This window comes from Anarhichas minor, unplaced genomic scaffold (genome assembly GCF_050575085.1).
Source record: "Anarhichas minor isolate MPS153535 unplaced genomic scaffold, ASM5057508v1 ptg000030l, whole genome shotgun sequence".
Lineage (NCBI taxonomy): Eukaryota > Metazoa > Chordata > Actinopteri > Perciformes > Anarhichadidae > Anarhichas > Anarhichas minor.
Window position 1 is genome coordinate 6,574,775 of NW_027466476.1, and position 17,689 is coordinate 6,592,463.

General features: G+C 39.9%; 2 protein-coding genes and 1 non-coding gene across 5 annotated transcripts; 1 reads left to right on the top strand and 2 right to left on the bottom strand.

Annotated features, from left to right (window-relative positions):
* Window positions 1–505: 505 nt before the first annotated feature.
* On the bottom strand, window positions 506–11,502 carry LOC142964641 (cytotoxic granule associated RNA binding protein TIA1-like). 3 transcript variants are annotated; one of them, XM_076105044.1, is made up of 12 exons: window positions 11,284–11,501; window positions 10,427–10,523; window positions 10,093–10,191; window positions 8,681–8,735; window positions 8,146–8,233; window positions 7,811–7,886; window positions 7,612–7,720; window positions 7,420–7,515; window positions 6,937–7,021; window positions 6,551–6,689; window positions 5,929–6,083; window positions 2,971–4,364 (listed from the first exon to the last, which is right to left on the bottom strand). In XM_076105044.1, the coding sequence occupies exons 1-12, from the start codon at window positions 11,310–11,312 to the stop codon at window positions 4,226–4,228; spliced, it is 1,167 nt and encodes a 388-aa protein (XP_075961159.1). In that variant the 5' UTR covers window positions 11,313–11,501; the 3' UTR covers window positions 2,971–4,225. The 3 variants fall into 3 exon arrangements, with proteins under 3 accessions (XP_075961160.1, XP_075961159.1, XP_075961158.1); XM_076105045.1 differs by lacking the exon at window positions 2,971–4,364 and adding an exon at window positions 506–1,079 and having other exon boundaries at window positions 7,612–7,886; window positions 11,284–11,502; XM_076105043.1 differs by having other exon boundaries at window positions 7,612–7,886; window positions 11,284–11,502.
* Window positions 11,503–11,912: 410 nt separating this feature from the next.
* On the bottom strand, window positions 11,913–11,983 carry trnag-ccc (transfer RNA glycine (anticodon CCC)). Its single transcript has one exon. It is a non-coding gene; the product is annotated as a tRNA-Gly (tRNA).
* Window positions 11,984–12,413: 430 nt separating this feature from the next.
* On the top strand, window positions 12,414–16,938 carry rchy1 (ring finger and CHY zinc finger domain containing 1). The gene is made up of 9 exons (XM_076105046.1): window positions 12,414–12,569; window positions 12,995–13,114; window positions 13,255–13,370; window positions 13,872–13,950; window positions 14,036–14,080; window positions 14,174–14,232; window positions 14,554–14,583; window positions 14,921–15,041; window positions 15,229–16,938. The coding sequence occupies exons 1-9, from the start codon at window positions 12,519–12,521 to the stop codon at window positions 15,466–15,468; spliced, it is 861 nt and encodes a 286-aa protein (XP_075961161.1). The 5' UTR covers window positions 12,414–12,518; the 3' UTR covers window positions 15,469–16,938.
* Window positions 16,939–17,689: the final 751 nt, after the last annotated feature.

Genomic DNA, 17,689 nt, shown 5'->3' on the forward strand with positions numbered 1-17,689 from the left:
GGAAATCATATCTTGGTCTTATTCATAGTGCTTTTTGTGTTTTCATCAGAGGTCTATTTGGTCCTCCAGCCCTGAGAAACCAGTAGCCTGTAATATTTTGAATATGGTCCTGTCCAATAGGTTTGTTTTACCGTTGTTGTCTGTGCCTGACAAACTTTCTGGACCAATTAGGATTTCACTTAACTTACAACATAAATAACCTGTAATAGTGTGATATCAACCTGGATCACAGCTCTATAGTTCTTATCTATTGTTTGTGTATCTGCATGTGTGTCTGCTTGTCTATGTGTGTTTGCTTGAGTGTGCATCATAAGTTAATAGGGCCAATGAAACGTGCTGGAGGTTTCCCTGAACACTGAATCTATTCGAGGTAGATTCATAAATCTACATTTAATTTTAAAGTTGTTTAAAGAAAAAAAATAGAAAAAAAAAATATATATATACAGTATATATAATATAAGCTCTCGAATATAATCAAACATAAAAAAGTAATTGCACAAATTAGTCTTGTTTGTTTTAATACACATTTATTTATTAAGATGAAAGACTAAATGTAGCATATTGTATAAGACACAATTTAAAAACATTGGCTTCAGAAAAGGAAAGGAAAAACAAAAGATTGTCATATATCACCAACTCTTGGGAGGTAATGACATAAATGACAGAGGCACAACAATACAAAATGTTTTGTATTTTTCAGCAAAGTGTTCAATAAAATGAATAATTATTCAAACTTATAAAGAACAAACCCAGTGCGGAAAATTAACATTAGTTTGCACTTAAACAGGAAGCTTACAAAACATTTACCATACATTAAACTTATGTGACGGGAGTCAAGCAGCCGAAGGGTTAGAGGACTTTCCAACAATTGAAACATGAAAAGTATCTCAAAAACAAAACAAAGAAGAAGGAAAAGATGAGAGAAAGGAAGCAGGACAGGCAGGAAGAGAAAGCCAGCATGGCGGCTTTGATTGATTTCAGCTGTAATCTGCTCACTAGCTCATCTCCTGACATCTCTCTCTTTCCATCTCTAACAGAGTCTCCGTCCATTAAAGCCCAGTCGGGTCCTGGCTGAGCAGCTGTGAAGAGACAAAACATTCATCAGCCTGTCAGCTCTTGCTGCCTGTTATTCCAGCCAGACAGACTGTCTGAGACCCAATAACTCTAACTGAGGAGAGCTGGAACCGTTGCTTTACATGACTCCAACACACCCATACAGTCCACATACACAGTGTATCATACGCGATGAAAGACTTTCTTAAGAGACACTACAAGTTTATAAAAGGTGACACAGACTAGAAGACAGTGAGTTAACAAGCGTGGACAGTTCTGTCACAAACGCACCTCAATGTGTCAGACATGTGACATTTAACATGTTGACATCCTGACTGATGGTCTGAGTGGCACTGTGCTAAATAGCAGCAAAGCCATCCACCTGCTCCACGCAGCACCGTGGCGCAAACATGGACCGAGGGCGCCATCTGGGGCACAGACCGACAATCACACGTCTGCACAAGACGCTGCATCTCATCTATTTCATGAGGATGTTTTCAACTCATCCCCAAAGAAACCAGGAAATAACGAGTGTGCATGCCTTCATGTGTGGTTCTTGCATGGCAAACTGGTGCTTTAGAGCTCACTGTTAATACACACTATCTCATACCCTAGCCCACTGACACCAAGAGGCCTGAACTTATCAGTTTTTAAACTTTAAGATGAGAATAAACGGTATATGACATTTTCTAGGATTTTTTTGAATGACATATACTATGACAATTCTTTGTGATTTTTTTACACCATACTATAATATTACATATATTATAATATAAACGACAATTTTTTCAAAACATACAACACTATATTTTCATGACATACTATACTAGGACATGTTTTTAAGAATTCTTTATTATAAACTATACTCTGCCCTTTTTGATGATTTTTCATGACATACTAGAATTTGTATGACTTTTTAGGCTAATTGCCAATCTAGTGCAATGTGGTTGTGTAAACAAAGAAGTGATGGGTGAGAGACAGGGAACAGAGCTTATTGAAATATCACTATACTGAAACTTTTTAGGGCTTTTCTAACGACATACTACACTCAGTGTCTTAGATCTCGTCTCAGAGGCAGCTGAGTTTCTTCTGCTGATGTTTCCTGTGGTTCTCCAGCTGCTCCTTCAGTGTTTTCTGAACCCGTCTTAACATGCAACACAACACACAGTTAAAAGTAGAAAACATACAAGGGAAGTGGTTTTTTAGGACACACTAATCGACACATTTTTGTGACATTGGGATTTGGCATCCTCCTATAATTCTAGTAATAATAGTCAGACATTGTGGCCAGTTGTATCACATAAAAAAAAAAAGTATGACTTTTTTACAAATAACACGTACGCTGACAATAGTTGTAGCCTATAATCTGCCTCAAGAAGAAAGACACACAAACACCCCATTGTTTTTATGTTCTTTCCAACATGTGTTTCTGTCGCATTTCATTTTTAATTATACATTTTCTAATACTTATCTTATAAGTTGTAGCAAATTACTTATAGAATGGAGAGAACAGAAATTCATTTTTGAAGTTCATACACTTTAAGTGGTAACAGTATATTAGAGTCCAGCTTGGAGTGACTAGTTTAAACATTGTAAGAGGAGACGTTGAGCTCTAGTGTTCAATGGAGTTACATTTTATTTGTGTTTTATCTCCAAAAGTCTAAAGGTGATAGTGTATTTTTGCATATTATGTTACAAGACTCTTATGCTTAGCTTGGTTGCCAAAGAACGTATACCTCTTAACTTTTGCAGCAAGAAAAAAACAAAACCCCAGTACCTTTTAAAGCAGAAACAATAAAGTTCAAAATATATACTCGTGTGCAAACATTTTCAAAAGTGGTTTCTGAATTAAAGCTTCATGAATGTTTCCGAGAACAGCACCACCTCCATGAGAAAAAAGTAACACAAACAGTGTGGTTTATGTGCATTAGCATTTTAATTGGACAAAGCAAGAAAACATTGATTACAGTAGCAGAGTCATCAGTTCTCAGGGGTAACACCTTTCTGAACAAAAGGGTCTGAAAATGTCCGTAGGCACTGCCTAATTAAAAAGAGTATCTCGTCAGCTAAAAGAAACCAGCTCTATAAGGCAACAGTTAAAATGTAGGCCTCCCCATTTCTCTGGCAAAAAGAGCAAGTGTAAAGGTTGAATCCACTCAGATTTTTTGATATAAAATACTGGCGTTTCAATAGATATTTAAAAACCATCATAAGTGTCAAACATGTTCACCCTTTAACATTTGAATTGTGTTACATTTTAAGTTTGCACAGCATGGCAATGCCGTATTATCCCTGCATGGAAGAATTGTGTGTTGCACTGTGCCAGTGTCACGTTAGATAGTGCCACTCCGCTACGGTCAATGTTGGCGTTAACTGTCACGTTATCAAAACAAAAAAGAAAAGCAAGCACCCACAGTTAACAGTAGCATTTTACTTACATTGTTCCAAATGAATTCATGGTTATTTACACGTGGCGAAAAGATTTGAGGCTGTCCGAAAGATATGACGGAGAAATGGAATGCAAAAAAGAAAAACACTCTTGAAGTCAAATTTGTCCCAAAGTACAAGAGAGGAAAAAACTGTGCAATATTTATCTGCCCTTACAGAGAAACAGCAGTGGCAACAATCCCTGCAATTGATTTTAATCCAAGAGAAAATGAGAACAAATTAAACAGATTTCCATTCCTCAAATAATAACTAAGGTTCATAACTTAGCACGACTCAGACTTTCACGGTTTCTCAAAAAGAAAAGAAAGAAAAAAGAAGACAAACCTCTCGGTGGCTGTCTGAGAGGAAAGATGCGAAAATGGAAGCAATTTGTAAAACCCGAAAAAAAAAAAATTCCAAAAGTTTCTCCTTTACAGTTTTATACTCATTTACAGTTAACTTAAAATGGTAAGAGCCCTGGTCCATGGCCAGTCTCACCTACCACAAAGGGTGTAAATACCTGTGAGGGTCAAATCGCTCCTCCCTGGCTCCCGTTACCCTCCACCCCACCCCCCCATGAAATCCCATTTACATCTCCTATAGATGTCAACCTTCCCATCAGGTTCCACATCCCAGTAAAAGTCTTAGTCCTGCCACAAATGGAGGCGGTGTTACACAGCCCCGCGGGGCACCGTACAGCCAATAAGAAGCTGATGGTTGAAAAATCTCCCACCCTGCCCACTTATCAGTGTGTGGGGTATCCTGCGGCTCCCATACCGGGCTGGTTGGCTAGCATACTCCCATTCAATCCCTGTGTAGGCTCCATAACCCCACCGTTACTGATGGCGCTCATGCCAGTCCACCCAGCACTGGCCGGTAAGTGACTGCAAAAAACGAGGTAAAGAGAGAGAGAGAAAGAGGGGAAGGGGGGGGGGAGACAGAAAGACAAAATGCCAGCAGGTTAGAGGAGACAAGGCGAAAGGGAGCCAAAGGGTTTATATTAGAGCTATTGGAATCTGGACAGGCTAGAATGAGAACAAGAAGGCAAACAGAGTTATCAGAGGATGTGAGGGTGAGGCAGGCTGGGCAAAAAACAAGCTAGCAAAAAGAAAAACAAACAGAGAGTGGAGGGTTCTTTGGAGGAGCCAAAGGTAAATGTCATGTGATTAAATATGGGTGGAAAAGTAGACAAAGAGCACAGAGGCTAAGCGCAGCGAGCTAAATATTCCTTTTAACCCCCCCCCTCCCAACAGTCGATAAAAACAGCGTGGCTCATTTTCATTGCAACACTACGTTTGGCCACAAGGTATAAAAATGTAAATTCTCGCCTAACACACAATGTATTTTAAGTCTTTCATGATTTCTCTAATAACTCTAATTTCTAAGTTCAGTGTGGAGAGAACAGCTTATTCAGGATAAAGTATCATCTTCAAATTTCAAGTCAAGAGAGGACTCGCCCTCTTTTTCTGGATTTGTGCATTTACTGTACATTCGACAATCAAACACTATCACTGCTTTCGTTACCTCACACCTTTGTACAGAGCCTATTTATACAGCTGGTCGCCAAGAATTTTAGACTGTCAACAACATATGGCCTCTCCTTTATTATTCTTCGGTGCACAAAATGTCACTGCACATAGGCTGTCTAAATAAAAACAAAGTTTGATAACAACCTACAAAAGATATGGAACATGTCCTACTGACATTCATATACAGATCAGATCCTCAGATGTATGTAGAAATAGATCAATGAAATCAAAAATGAAAAAAAAAAAAAAATATGTAAAAATCTATGACATGAATGTAGACAAACAAAAACAACTGAACAGCCTTAATTAAAGAACACAGTCTTTACACACAGTAGGCAGTCGTACAAAAAGGGAAATGAATTCTTCAACATCAAACCATCCCCGGACGCGGACAGTAAGTGAAAACTTTGTTCTGGGCTGTGAGCATTCATCTTGTTCAGTCACTTTAGTCAGTTATCTTTAAATGTATCGAAATTCAAGAAATAGTCTTGGAGCTAGTTTAAGGCAGTTTACGTACAATCCTTTTTGGGAACAGACTAGAGTTTGAACTATTATGCGCTAGAATTCAAGAAACATTTCAGAACAAAACCCTTCAGTTATTAGGATGTGCTGTGCACAGTGAGAAGGTATGACTGTAACATGATTAACAACAAAATTAAAGTTCAGATTGTTCTGTGTGTGTGTGTGTGTGTGTGTGTCTCAATCTTCTCGAGAGATGAGTAAGGTGAGGGGCTGGCGAGGGGACGAGACAGGATGTGGGTTTTCGGCGGAGGGAGGTCACGGCTCCCTCCTGTGGCCAGAGATGGCTCTCGCTGCCCCGGTCTTGAAGGGGGGGGGGGGGGGGGGGGGGGGGGACTCTGGTAGCGCTGGAGTAGAAGGAGGCGGTGAAGGGGAGCCCTGTTCACACCGTGCTACTTACTTGAAGCCCTGCTGGTTCCAAGCCTGGCCGTAGACACCGTAGGTGGGGACCTGCCACCCGTTTGGGACATACTGGCTGATCTGGGGCCCATTGCCGTACCACTGGCCCCACTGGCCGTAGGGCTGGGCTGCCGCAGGGAAGCTCATCTTGTTCTGCTGTAGAGCACAACAATATTTACTTTGACAAATTATGGACATTAATAGATTAACACAGTAATAAGATCACAGACAACCTCTGCAATTATTAAAAACTGCTAGAGGGCCCCAGGTAGGCTGACAGAAGGTTTTCTTTTGTTAACTATAAATGCAATCCAACGATTAGTTTGATGTTCAAAATTCATGCCCCATTTTCTTGCACTTGAATAGTTACAGCCTGCTTCATGTGAAGCTCAAATCTCCCTTCAACATTAAATTAAGGAGGCATGCTTCACCTTCCTTGTAATTATGTAGTTCAACACTTCCTGGGTTTCAAATCGACTGATGTTATTCATAATACAGACTCGGGATACACGGCAGCACTACCTTCCAGATGTTATCTCCTGCTTATGTTGTCCTATGAGCTTCTACTAGGACAGCAACTAGTGGCTTTCTTTAAACAATATGTACAGTATGTGCGTCCTTACCTGGGGCAGAGGCATCTGCTGCATCGGGTTCATCATGTCCGGGGTCTCTTTACCCCAGTAGCATTTGACTATATGGCCCTCTATTGAGGTGCCGTTCACTGACACAATGGCATGGGCTGCTGACTCATGGGAGTTAAACCTGGATAGAAACAGAGGGAGAAAGAGACCAAGGAGTTCTCCATCAAGGTCCTCATGATCTAGAGCACTGCATGTTTTGTCTCCATCCTTGTAGTGAAATGCATTCTCCCTACATCTAAAGCTGCAGTCCTCCATTAAATGGCTAGAATAAGAGTCTGCAGGACCCCAGACTGCCGAGGACCAGGAGCAGGAGCCTGTGCGCCACACTTTGAAGTAAAAAGGGAAGTAAATATGAAATGTCCACATACCTCACAAACGAATAGCCTTTGTCTGGGAAAACTCTGATTTCCATGATTTGTCCAAAGGGAGAGAAGGTCTGTCTCATCAGTTGCTCTGAAGGAACAAACAGAAAGGGAACATTAGATTTAATTTCCATGTGGATTGATGTGTCGTGATTAAAAAAAACATATGCTGCTTTAGAAATGTTGCATACTAACATCCTCAGGTACGAGTCTCTTGGTGATTGTAAATTAAATTCATAGGCCAGTCACCATTTTGCTGATGACACCACAGAGCTTTAAAATGACCCCTCTGAGCAGAATATTGACAACATTTTAGCTGACACAGGCATTACTTTATCTTTATCAACAATTCCCCTGAAAAGACTAAAATCCCCAATAAATGAATCCTGCTACCGAGTATCGTCTGTGTTGCCAGCGTGTTATACCTGATACTACCACTGTTATCATCATACTGATGGTAGTAATGGTACTTCTAATAGTATTCATTACCTGTCAGTCCTGTGCTGACGCCGCCACAATACACAGTGCAGTTACTGGGGCTGGACTGACTCACTACTTCATCAAAAGATAGGTGCTTGGAGTTACCTGCCAGAGGAGACAAGAGACATTTCTACTGTTAAAACATGAACCCAACATCCCATGTAAACGAGCAAAACGTGCACTTCCATCACGACTACGCACTTTCATAGGTGGTCTTTGGGGCGGGGGGCTTTCTTGTGGCCCAGTTAGTTCGAATCTGTCTGCCTCCTAACCACTGACCACCCATCTGCTGAATGGCGTTCTCTGCGTCCTGGAACAGGGAAAGGGACTCGTTAATCCAACGAGATCTGACGTGACGATGCAGTAAGGAAAATGTGGTGAGTGACGTCTCTGTACTAACCCATTTGTTGAAGAAAGACACAAAGCCGTAGCCTTTAGATTTCCCTGTAGCCATATCTTTCACAACACGAGCATCTCTGTGGACAAACACATCAGCAGGAGTACATTAAAAACATGCAGCGCAACACAGAGCTTGACAGAACTGGAAATCTAAAACAATAATGGTTGAGCTTTAAAAGCAAAAGCTCTTCAATTGAAATTCCCCCACCCTCCATGTATTTTATTACCCAATATTTCTTACTTTTTAAAGTAAGAGGAACAGAGAATAATACCACTTCCTGTTCATTTTTCTAAGCGTTGATTTAATCATCATTGTCAGTAAATCCTGATACTTACGATATCCTGCCAAATGGACCGAAGGCAGCTTTGACGTCTTCTGTAGTTATTTCTGGGCTGAGGTCTCCAACGAAGACGTGAAAGTGATCTATGAGGGGGGGGAGACACCGTTTAGACATAGAGTATGTTACAAAACACAATCTAGTACTTTCTTCCAGTATTGTGACCTCCTGCTCATTATAGTCACTGTATAAAATGTATAAAAATGTTTTCCAATTCATTAACATTACTTATAAAACATTCAGAGCACTTCATTTTACAAAAATATGGAATGTTTTGTTTTATAACTGAATCACTTCCTTTGATGAAAGAACAAAGTGAGATGCTTTGTTACATCAAATGAATTGATCTTCATAAAGATTCTGAATATCTTATTAGCAACAGAAATTTGACACTTTCTGGTGACACAATGTGCTTGAATCGCAAAAACACAGAACTTTGGGAGAGAAATAAAAAAAACATGTGAAAAATATAATTTCTGTGTAGATTTCTCCATGAAGAAGTGTTATCCCCACTGACAAGCACTCGTACTTACTACTTGTGTCTTTTTTCTGGCTGGTTGGCGTCGTGGCCCAGTTGACTTTGACCTCCTGCAGATTGGGGCAGAGAAAGAACAGGCCAGGTGGGGTATGTTTACACCACTTACATTAAAACCTGGATACCTCCACTATAAGAGTATATGACTTAAAAGCTGACTTAAAGTTATTTAAAATATACTTTAAAAATGTTTTTAATTTATTTTAGTGAGATATGGTGCCTTATCACTCACTTCTGTCTTGTGTATATTTAGTGACAAGAAAATGAATCTCATCTCAAATCTTCAATCAGAAATCAAACTACAACTGGCCTCCCACAAAGATTTTATAACTGGATGCGGGAAACTTAGCAAATCAAAAAACAAGCATGATATGATACGAAGTGGGTGTCGATTTAATGTTTAAACACCACAATGGGAGTCATAAGACAACAACAACAAATGTAGATATTAGTGAAAGTTACAAATCTCTTCTGCCGTAGTCGTCAATGAAATGCATCTCACTTAGAGCGGTTGCTCACTTCAGCCCTGTAGGTCTGCACCTAATCCATTAATCTAACGAATATATTTTTGATTAGTCTAATAATTCTAAAATAACGTAAAATGTAATGTCAGTTTAAGTCATTTTCTTACTCATGAATGGCTGTTTAAGTAAACAGAACAGTGCTGGTTTGGCTTTCTGAAGTGTTCTGCAGAGCCGTTGTACTGTTGTGAGTTCACAAAGCACCACATTGTCTAAAATAATACCACACTTTAGAGGATCGGGGGCGATGTTTTTAACTGCAGCTTGTTATCTGGGGGAATGCATGCTTTAACCGGGCGCAGCACTTTATGCAAAGTGCCAACATTTTAATTAAAAATGATATTTTAATAGTTTGCTCTATTGTTCTAGATAACCCGACATTATCCAGCTGCTCCCAGACTTTTTGTTTTGCTATCTTTCCAATGTAGCTTACATGGTCTTGAAGACTTTAATGGAGAGAACAGCACTGGCTTGTTTAGTAGATCCCTGTATTAGCACAAATCAACTTTGTCAGTGTGTTTTTTTTCTTGCCAAACCTTACTTTGCTTAAAACACTCAAGCCACACGATGATAAAAATCCTGCAGCCCTAACGCCACAGCATCATATGTTTTAAGAGATCCTATTTTACCAAAATAGAGATAGCTTTCTGGCAGTAGTGATGCTCCAACATGTTCAAGATCTGATTTAGACCCTGGCTCCAGCAACTTCCCCTTCACAGTAAGAAAACTAATCTAATCTCCGGCTGGAAACATGAAGTATCTAATTTAACTAATTAATGGATTATAAATGCTAGCAGTCAACTAGTAGTTTTTTTTTATATTTAGAAGGCACACAGCCCATTACCAAAGACCGCCCGTCCCCACTCACCCTGTAGACACGATAGCTTACCTTACCCATTATTTTCCTTCCATTCATGGCTGCCAGTGAGGCAGCGGCATGCCTGTGGTCATAGAACTCCACAAAGCAGTACGGATCATTTCCAGCAGTCTGTCAATGGGAGAACAAGATTGATATTGAATCCACAGCAAAGGGGGACAATTTAATCACTGCAGATGACAAGAGCCACCCACTGTAGTTTGGAGTGTCAGGCCTGATATAATAGACTGGGAGAACAAAATCAATTTCATGCACATAATGTAGATTGAGACTTTCACAAGCAGCACCACCACCTCTCAGGCCACTGTTGAGTGAAACAATATACACCAGAGAGGATAACACTCACATCCACTATCATTTTACAGCTCTTGCAAGGTCCTATCTGTGTGAAGACCTGCAGGATGAGGGGCTCAGTGACATCCCTGGACAGATTCCCCACATACCTGCAAACAAGGAGAGATGAGGGGAGGAGGGGGGTATTGAGTCTTTGTCAAACAGGAAGTAGCAAGCAAACAAAGGCTAGTTAACCGGGCTAGCTACAACCCACAACAATTCCTAAAATTAACATAAAAACAATGATGGTGGACTAAATATTATTGGGGATGGTCTCAATCCCACACAAATAACTCGAGTGTGGCCGGTCTAACACGAGCTGTCCCGGGCCGTCTCTCTCCGAGCGTTGACGTGGCTCGTCTACCAGCTAGCTAAAGCTAGCTTACAGATAGCCGGTTCATGAGGGCCTCATGCTAGCTGGGGTTGGCAACAGACGGCACTCAAATTACATCCACTCTGCGAGAGTCTGGCTAACGCATGTCTGTTGCTAATAAAACACGAATATTGTAGTGGATAAGTATAATCATACAATAAAAACGCGTTCATTGTAAAAGAAGCGACCGGCTAGCTGAGTTTGGGATCTTTGGCTAATGATAACTAGCATTAGCTAGCCATTCAGTTTCATTCTCAGGTTCCGTCTATTTATACGAGTAAATCAAACAACTTCACGCTAAAAATCCAACATGTGTACTGTATTTACAAACGTTGCTGTTTTCCCCCATGCTAAGATATCACGAATTAAATGTTAATTTGTGACAAAATGAGAGGATGTTATAGTTTTTAATTGAAACAACAACGTGGAAACATTTCGGACAGTAGTTACACCGAGCCTTCCCACTCCAGGACATAGACGGCGCCGCTGTTACTCACAAGGTTCTGGGTTGATCGTCCTCCATCATCAAGGTTTAGTGGTCGCGTCCTGAGAGCTTCTTTAATCCAATGACATACAAATGGTTTGTGCTGAACTTGAGCGACCGTGAACGTAAAAGGCTATTAATCTACTATTTAATGATAAATCGGTGGCCGATTCTGCTCTCGCACACACACCGCAGACAGCCTCAGTCTGATGCAAACAATAGGAAGTTGAAGATGGCGGAGGAGCGGCGTCAGCAGCGTCAACCTGCGCGCTGAAATGAAGCCAAAATCAAGCGCTCTTTCTCCCACACACACACACACGAAGATGTGCCTCTACGTTTTTATGGCATAAGCTACAACACAGCGAGTTTTGTAGCTTTGCATAACAGCGTAGAATGATCATAACAGCGTAGAATGCTTTTCCCAATTATCCTATTCGTGGTCATAGCTTAATCAACCGTGATGCAAAAACGTTAAGAAATTACAACTGGAAACATTTGTGAAACGCACCGTTAACCCAACAAGTTACACAATAACGTACCGTGTACGGTAGGTGATTCGAACATGGGAGTTATTTGCTACAGTTCATCATTGCGACATTTTAGCAATTTATTTTTCAATATTAGTTGCCAAAGCAAAAAACGTGCGCCGCCCGGGAATCGAACCCGGGTCGCAAGAATGGGAATCTTGCATGATACCACTACACCAGCGGCGCAGCCACAACGAGTGAAGGACCAATATACAAAATATAGATCAATAGTTAACGAGGCAGAAGTAGAAAAAGAGTGTAAAACATTGATGACTGTGGTGCATCAAAGGTGAAGGAACTCAAAATTAGTGCAAATGTAAAAAAAAATAAAATAAAAAAAAAAAACATTACAATGAAATGATCCTTTCTACTAAAGAGTTCATTTGAGTTCCACCTACAAAGGTTCAACTGAACGTGAAGATTATTTTAAAATCCGAAAATGTTACGGAGGAAAGGAGCCACTGGCATGTCAAAGGAATGTATTAATTAATGCACAACCAATAAAGAAGTAATGTTAATATTACGGTTTTAGCTCATGTTGCAGGATCATAGGGGCAGAATGCATCTAAAAATCCATTCATCACCTATGATTCTCAAACGGAGGAGGGCAGCACTGCTCTGTCTAAAAGAAAAAAGAAAAAAGAAGACGAAGAAGAAGAAAAAAGGCCAGTCTCGCCATTGCACTCGAAGAAGAAGAAGAGTCAGTTTTTCTGGAGGAAACATGGCTTCCCCTGCCGGTTGCGAGCATTATGTACGCAGCTGCTTATTGAAAGTGAGTTAACTTTTTGAAATGTATTGTATATATTTTCCCTACATGCATGATGGAGTCATGTTAATGTTGCCTCACTGTGACTCTGCTACAACGAATAGTGCTTCTGTTTAACTCTGTATAACCACTCACAGCTAGCATAGCTAACCTACTAACGTTAGTTAACGTGGTTACTAAAACACTAGCTGGTGTTGTAACACGGCAGCTGAATGGTTATGACATTTTAGTTAGTGTCTCATACCTTTATTATATGTTGATATTATGGAAATAGTGAGCGCTTTAGAGTTTAGTGAGTACCATTATGTCATTACTTAGCTTATCACTGACTATGTCAAACCTTTCTTTTAACTTCCAGTGTTGTTGCAGCAGATGCATGTTGTTGTCGAGCTGTGATGAGACTATTTCACACATGTTTCTGTGCACTGCAGGCGCCTTGCTGTGGTAAACTGTACGTGTGTCGGCTGTGCCATGATGCAGAGGAGAACCACCAGATGGATAGATTCAAAGTCAAAGAGGTGCAGTGCTCTGAGTGTCAGACAGTGCAGCAGGTAAAGAACAACTCCAACGTCAGCTGTAGCTGTACCACTAAGTGATGTTAAAAGTCACTTGTTTCCCTTTGGTTTTCATGTTGTTTTTGTCTATGTAGTGGTTAAAAGAATGGTACAAATGAAAGATGTCGCTCTTGTAGGCCCAGCAGACTTGCCAGCAGTGTCATGAGCAGTTTGGGGAGTACTACTGTGACATTTGCCACTTGTTCGATAAGGATAAGAAGCAGTACCACTGTCAGCCCTGTGGAATATGCAGGTGAGCACTAGCAGAGTTTATACATCGTAAACACTTGTCACTCTGTTACAAATCTGTTTTTAGGATATAGCCTAAATAGAAGACACTAACAGTGATCTGGGTATTTGGGGAATAAAAGTACAAATGCCTCAAGGTGAAACCCAGTCTTTTATTTGAAATTTAGTTTAACTTTGATCCACATGACGAGGCCTGAATGTTCTTTGGTTCAGATAATTGTAGTCTACTGATAACATCGAATGTAATATAAAAGGCTAGGCTAAGCAAGGGCCTGTTATCTCAGCCTGATTGCATTATTTGGTCTCATTTATGAATTATTCAACATGTGTGTAATATATAATATTATATCTCTTTGAAATGGCTGGTTTACCTATTCAAGATAATATAAACTGATGCAGAAATCTGCCATACGACTGAACACGTTGATATTTTACGTCGTCAGTTGTTATGTCGTTCATACATGAGGTAATTGTCGTCTGTGACGTTGTGTTTGGACCCCTACAGGATTGGGCCCCGGGAGAAGTATTTCCATTGTGAGAAGTGCAATCTGTGTTTAGCTCAGGATCTGCGGGGAAACCACAAGGTGATTATTAGCCTGTATTATGTCTGTGTGATGAGCAAATGAGTGTCCTCACTGCTGTTACTTACATCTATCTTTTATGTTTCAGTGTGTTGAAAACGTTTCGAGGCAGAACTGCCCAGTGTGTATGGAGGTAATGAAACATATTCGATGACGGGCTGTTGATTTGTTTATGCGTTTCATTACCTTCTCTAGGATTTTACATGATTTTCTCTTGTGCGTTCAGGATATTCACACGTCCAGAATTGGAGCTCACGTTCTTCCATGCGGCCATCTTTTACACAGGTATGACTCATTATTCTCTCAATATGGATATATCCTAATTTTCATTACACTGCAGAAAACAAATACATAAATGTATGACATTGGCCAGATTTTTGAACAGATTGATTACTCTATAAACTACATTTTAAAATAAATCATAGTATCTGTAAAACACATTCAAATATTGTAGGTGATGTAGACTAATGAATCTAAATATTATATTTTCTAGTCCTATATCATCGTTAAATAGATATTATATTTATTTAGTAATCGTATTTCAGGATGTGTTCTGATATAGAGCTGTTTATTAAATATTAACGTGTTTGTTTACATTCTCTGCAGGACCTGCTTTGATGACATGGTCAGAACAGGGTATGTGTAATCATTCCTGGTTATTCTATAGTTGAGTAAAACACGTTCTTGATCCACGTTAACGTATTATTTATTTGGCATAAACGTTTCATGCATTGCTCGAACAATTGAGTCCTGCATCAGTCATTGGTTTTCATGTCTTCTTATTTAATATGGTTCCATCCAAAGTCCGACTGAAACTAACACAAAGTCAGTTTCCACCACTGAACATTTGTTAAATTCAGACGGTGTGAGGAAAAGCTGATCTCTGACCTGCTGCATGTGTGCGTGGACTCACAGTGCTCAGGTTACTACAGTGCTTCCACTAAATGCAATGTTTTTCTCTCATTTATTTAAGAGCGTATCGCTGTCCTCTGTGTATGCACTCTGCCTGGAAGATGGAGGACCACTGGGATCAGATAGACGAAGAGATTTCCCTGTCACCGATGCCCACTGAATACCAGGGTGCAACTGTCAAAGTAAGACCTCAGTAATACGATCAAATTAACATTTATTATTTGAATTTAGTCATGCCCATTTGTTTCCATTTCATTCAATCCAATTTGTACAATTCAATAGAGATGGGACTTTGTAATTGTTGTGATTAATCATCCACTTGGTTATCTTTTTCATGTAATCCATTACCTTTGTTTTTCCTCATTATAGATTATATGTAACGACTGCCAAGCCCACTGCACGGTGCCTTTCCACGTGCTGGGGATGAAGTGCATCAGCTGTGGCTCCTACAACACTGCACAGGACGGGGGACTCATCCGGCAGCCTCCTCAACAACAACAACAACAACAACAACAACAACAACAACAGCAGCAGCCAGAGCAGAATGAGGCAGAAACAGACACGGAGCCAGAGCAGCAAGATCAACCTCAGTCGCTTACGCCAGATTAAACATTGACATTTGTACTTTAGATGTTTGGCTGGTTCACTTACTTGTACCAACTTACATTGAGTGTAACAGTTGACTGAGCCAATATTCCTAGATTGTACATATTACAAGAACAATCCCATCTATTTTCTGTATCTGCTTATCCTCTTCAGGGCTGGAACCTTTCCCAGCATGCACTGGGTGAGGTGAAGTGTATCAGGCTATCACAGGATTCACACACTTACAGGCAATCTGGAGTCATAGTCCATCTGACCACCCAGGAGGGACTTACTGGTGACAGTCTAACCTCTGAGCCACTGTGTGGCACCATGATGAAGATAAAGAATGAGCAGGTTAACTACTACTGGTGGTGAATCAGAACAATTGTGATTGTTTTCTGTTAAGTTCAGGGACTGTCATCCTACTGTACATCCTATTTAAATGTTCTACGTAAGACAGTGTTCACATAAGTGTGTCAGCTTGGAATACACACAGTCCTTTATCTGCCTGTACAACTATACTTAGTACCAGATTTGTAAGTTTGTCAGACCCAAATAGAAATCCGCCTCAGGCAGACGTCGGTGATTAGCGACATAGTAAACCTGCAGGTTAACTGTCATACTGGCAGCATGGCAATACAAACCAGGTGCATAGGATTCAAATCCAATTCAGGATTTGTGAAAAGTGGAACTGACACACAGGGCGACTAAAATATATATGGAGATGCATTCAACTATCTAGAAAAGTGCACTTTTTAATTTAGCTGCTTTTTTGTTCAGATGCCCATTCAGTCAAAAAAATAAACAGACAGCATCATTCTGAATTAAACTAAACCATAATATTAATTATTATTCAATATTATATGGTTTAGTTTGATTTAGTCATTTTGACTATCAAATTGTTTAAAGCTGTAATCCAAATACAAGTGAAAGCATTGCCTCGTCTGTTGCTCCCCAAATGATTGACAGGTTTCTTGTTTTTCTTTTACACCCGTCATGTTATCTACTTATTTGAATCAGTTCTGTTATCAAAAACTGAAGTATAAATGGAGAAATATTAGAAATAATAATTTTCCATTGACGAGGGAAACACTTCATTAATGACTGTTAACGTGCCTGTAATTTATAAAATGGTTATTGGGCCTTTTAACCAGCTCATATTCAAAAGATAATAAGATGACAGTATGGTCTGTGGCATAGGAAATATGTTCCAAGTATTGCCTGTTAAGATATAATAGACATAAATCCAACTGCAACACATTTATTGAGTGTTTCCTTCTCATAACATACACACAGTACACCTTTGAATCCGCCCACTCCACTGAGTTCAAGTCTGCAAACAGAGTGCAACGAGTTGACAATTCTGTCTGATATCAGGCAATACATACAGTACTGTCATTTATAGTGTGGCTGCTGCGACATCAGGCCTTTGATTGCTTTTTGTGTTTTTGTTACATTTTACAATGACAGCAATACAAACTCAACATGATTTTACGAAGCTATTATTCACCATTGTGTTCTGAACCGATCATTGAATTACAGATAAGAACATTTGATCACATTTTAATTTTCAGCTGCTCATATGAATTCAGTTTCAATTGTGTTTGTGTAGCAGTCAGGTACACGAGCAATTATTAAAATAAATCACCACTGATATTGTAAAACATGTGCCGCGGCCTAAGGGAATTACCCACAAATCATTGCAATGTGACGTTAAACACGGGGTAACCAGTGGACGCATGGAGACGTAAAAAAAAGGCAAACAAAGGACGGCTCACGTGTGTTCAGCCTGTCATATTCAGAAACATTAAGGGTTAAAGATGGAACAAAAAATAAACATGAAATCAGAATATTTATTTATTCATCAAATATTTGATTTTTTCATTGAAGCAGTTTTGACAAAAACAAGTAAATAGATTATATAAAATTACCTCTCATCTTGTGAGGAAAGAGCCTGGAACACTTTCAAATCAGGGAGTACAAAGTATAAAATAAATACAGACAACTATACATCATATTTTTTGTCGTTTTCATAACGTGATATGTTGCAGCAAAGTGCTGTCCCATTTCAAGCCCTCAGTCTCTCACACACTTACCAGGTGACGTCAGTAAGTCCTTGAGGGTTCAGGGTTTGGGGGGGGGGGGGGGGGGGGGGGGGGGGGACATTGGGATTGGGCCTAAATCTTTTTGGTTGGATCACATGCTGTCTCCTCTTGGTGGATCTGGCTCAGGGGTCGTGAACTGG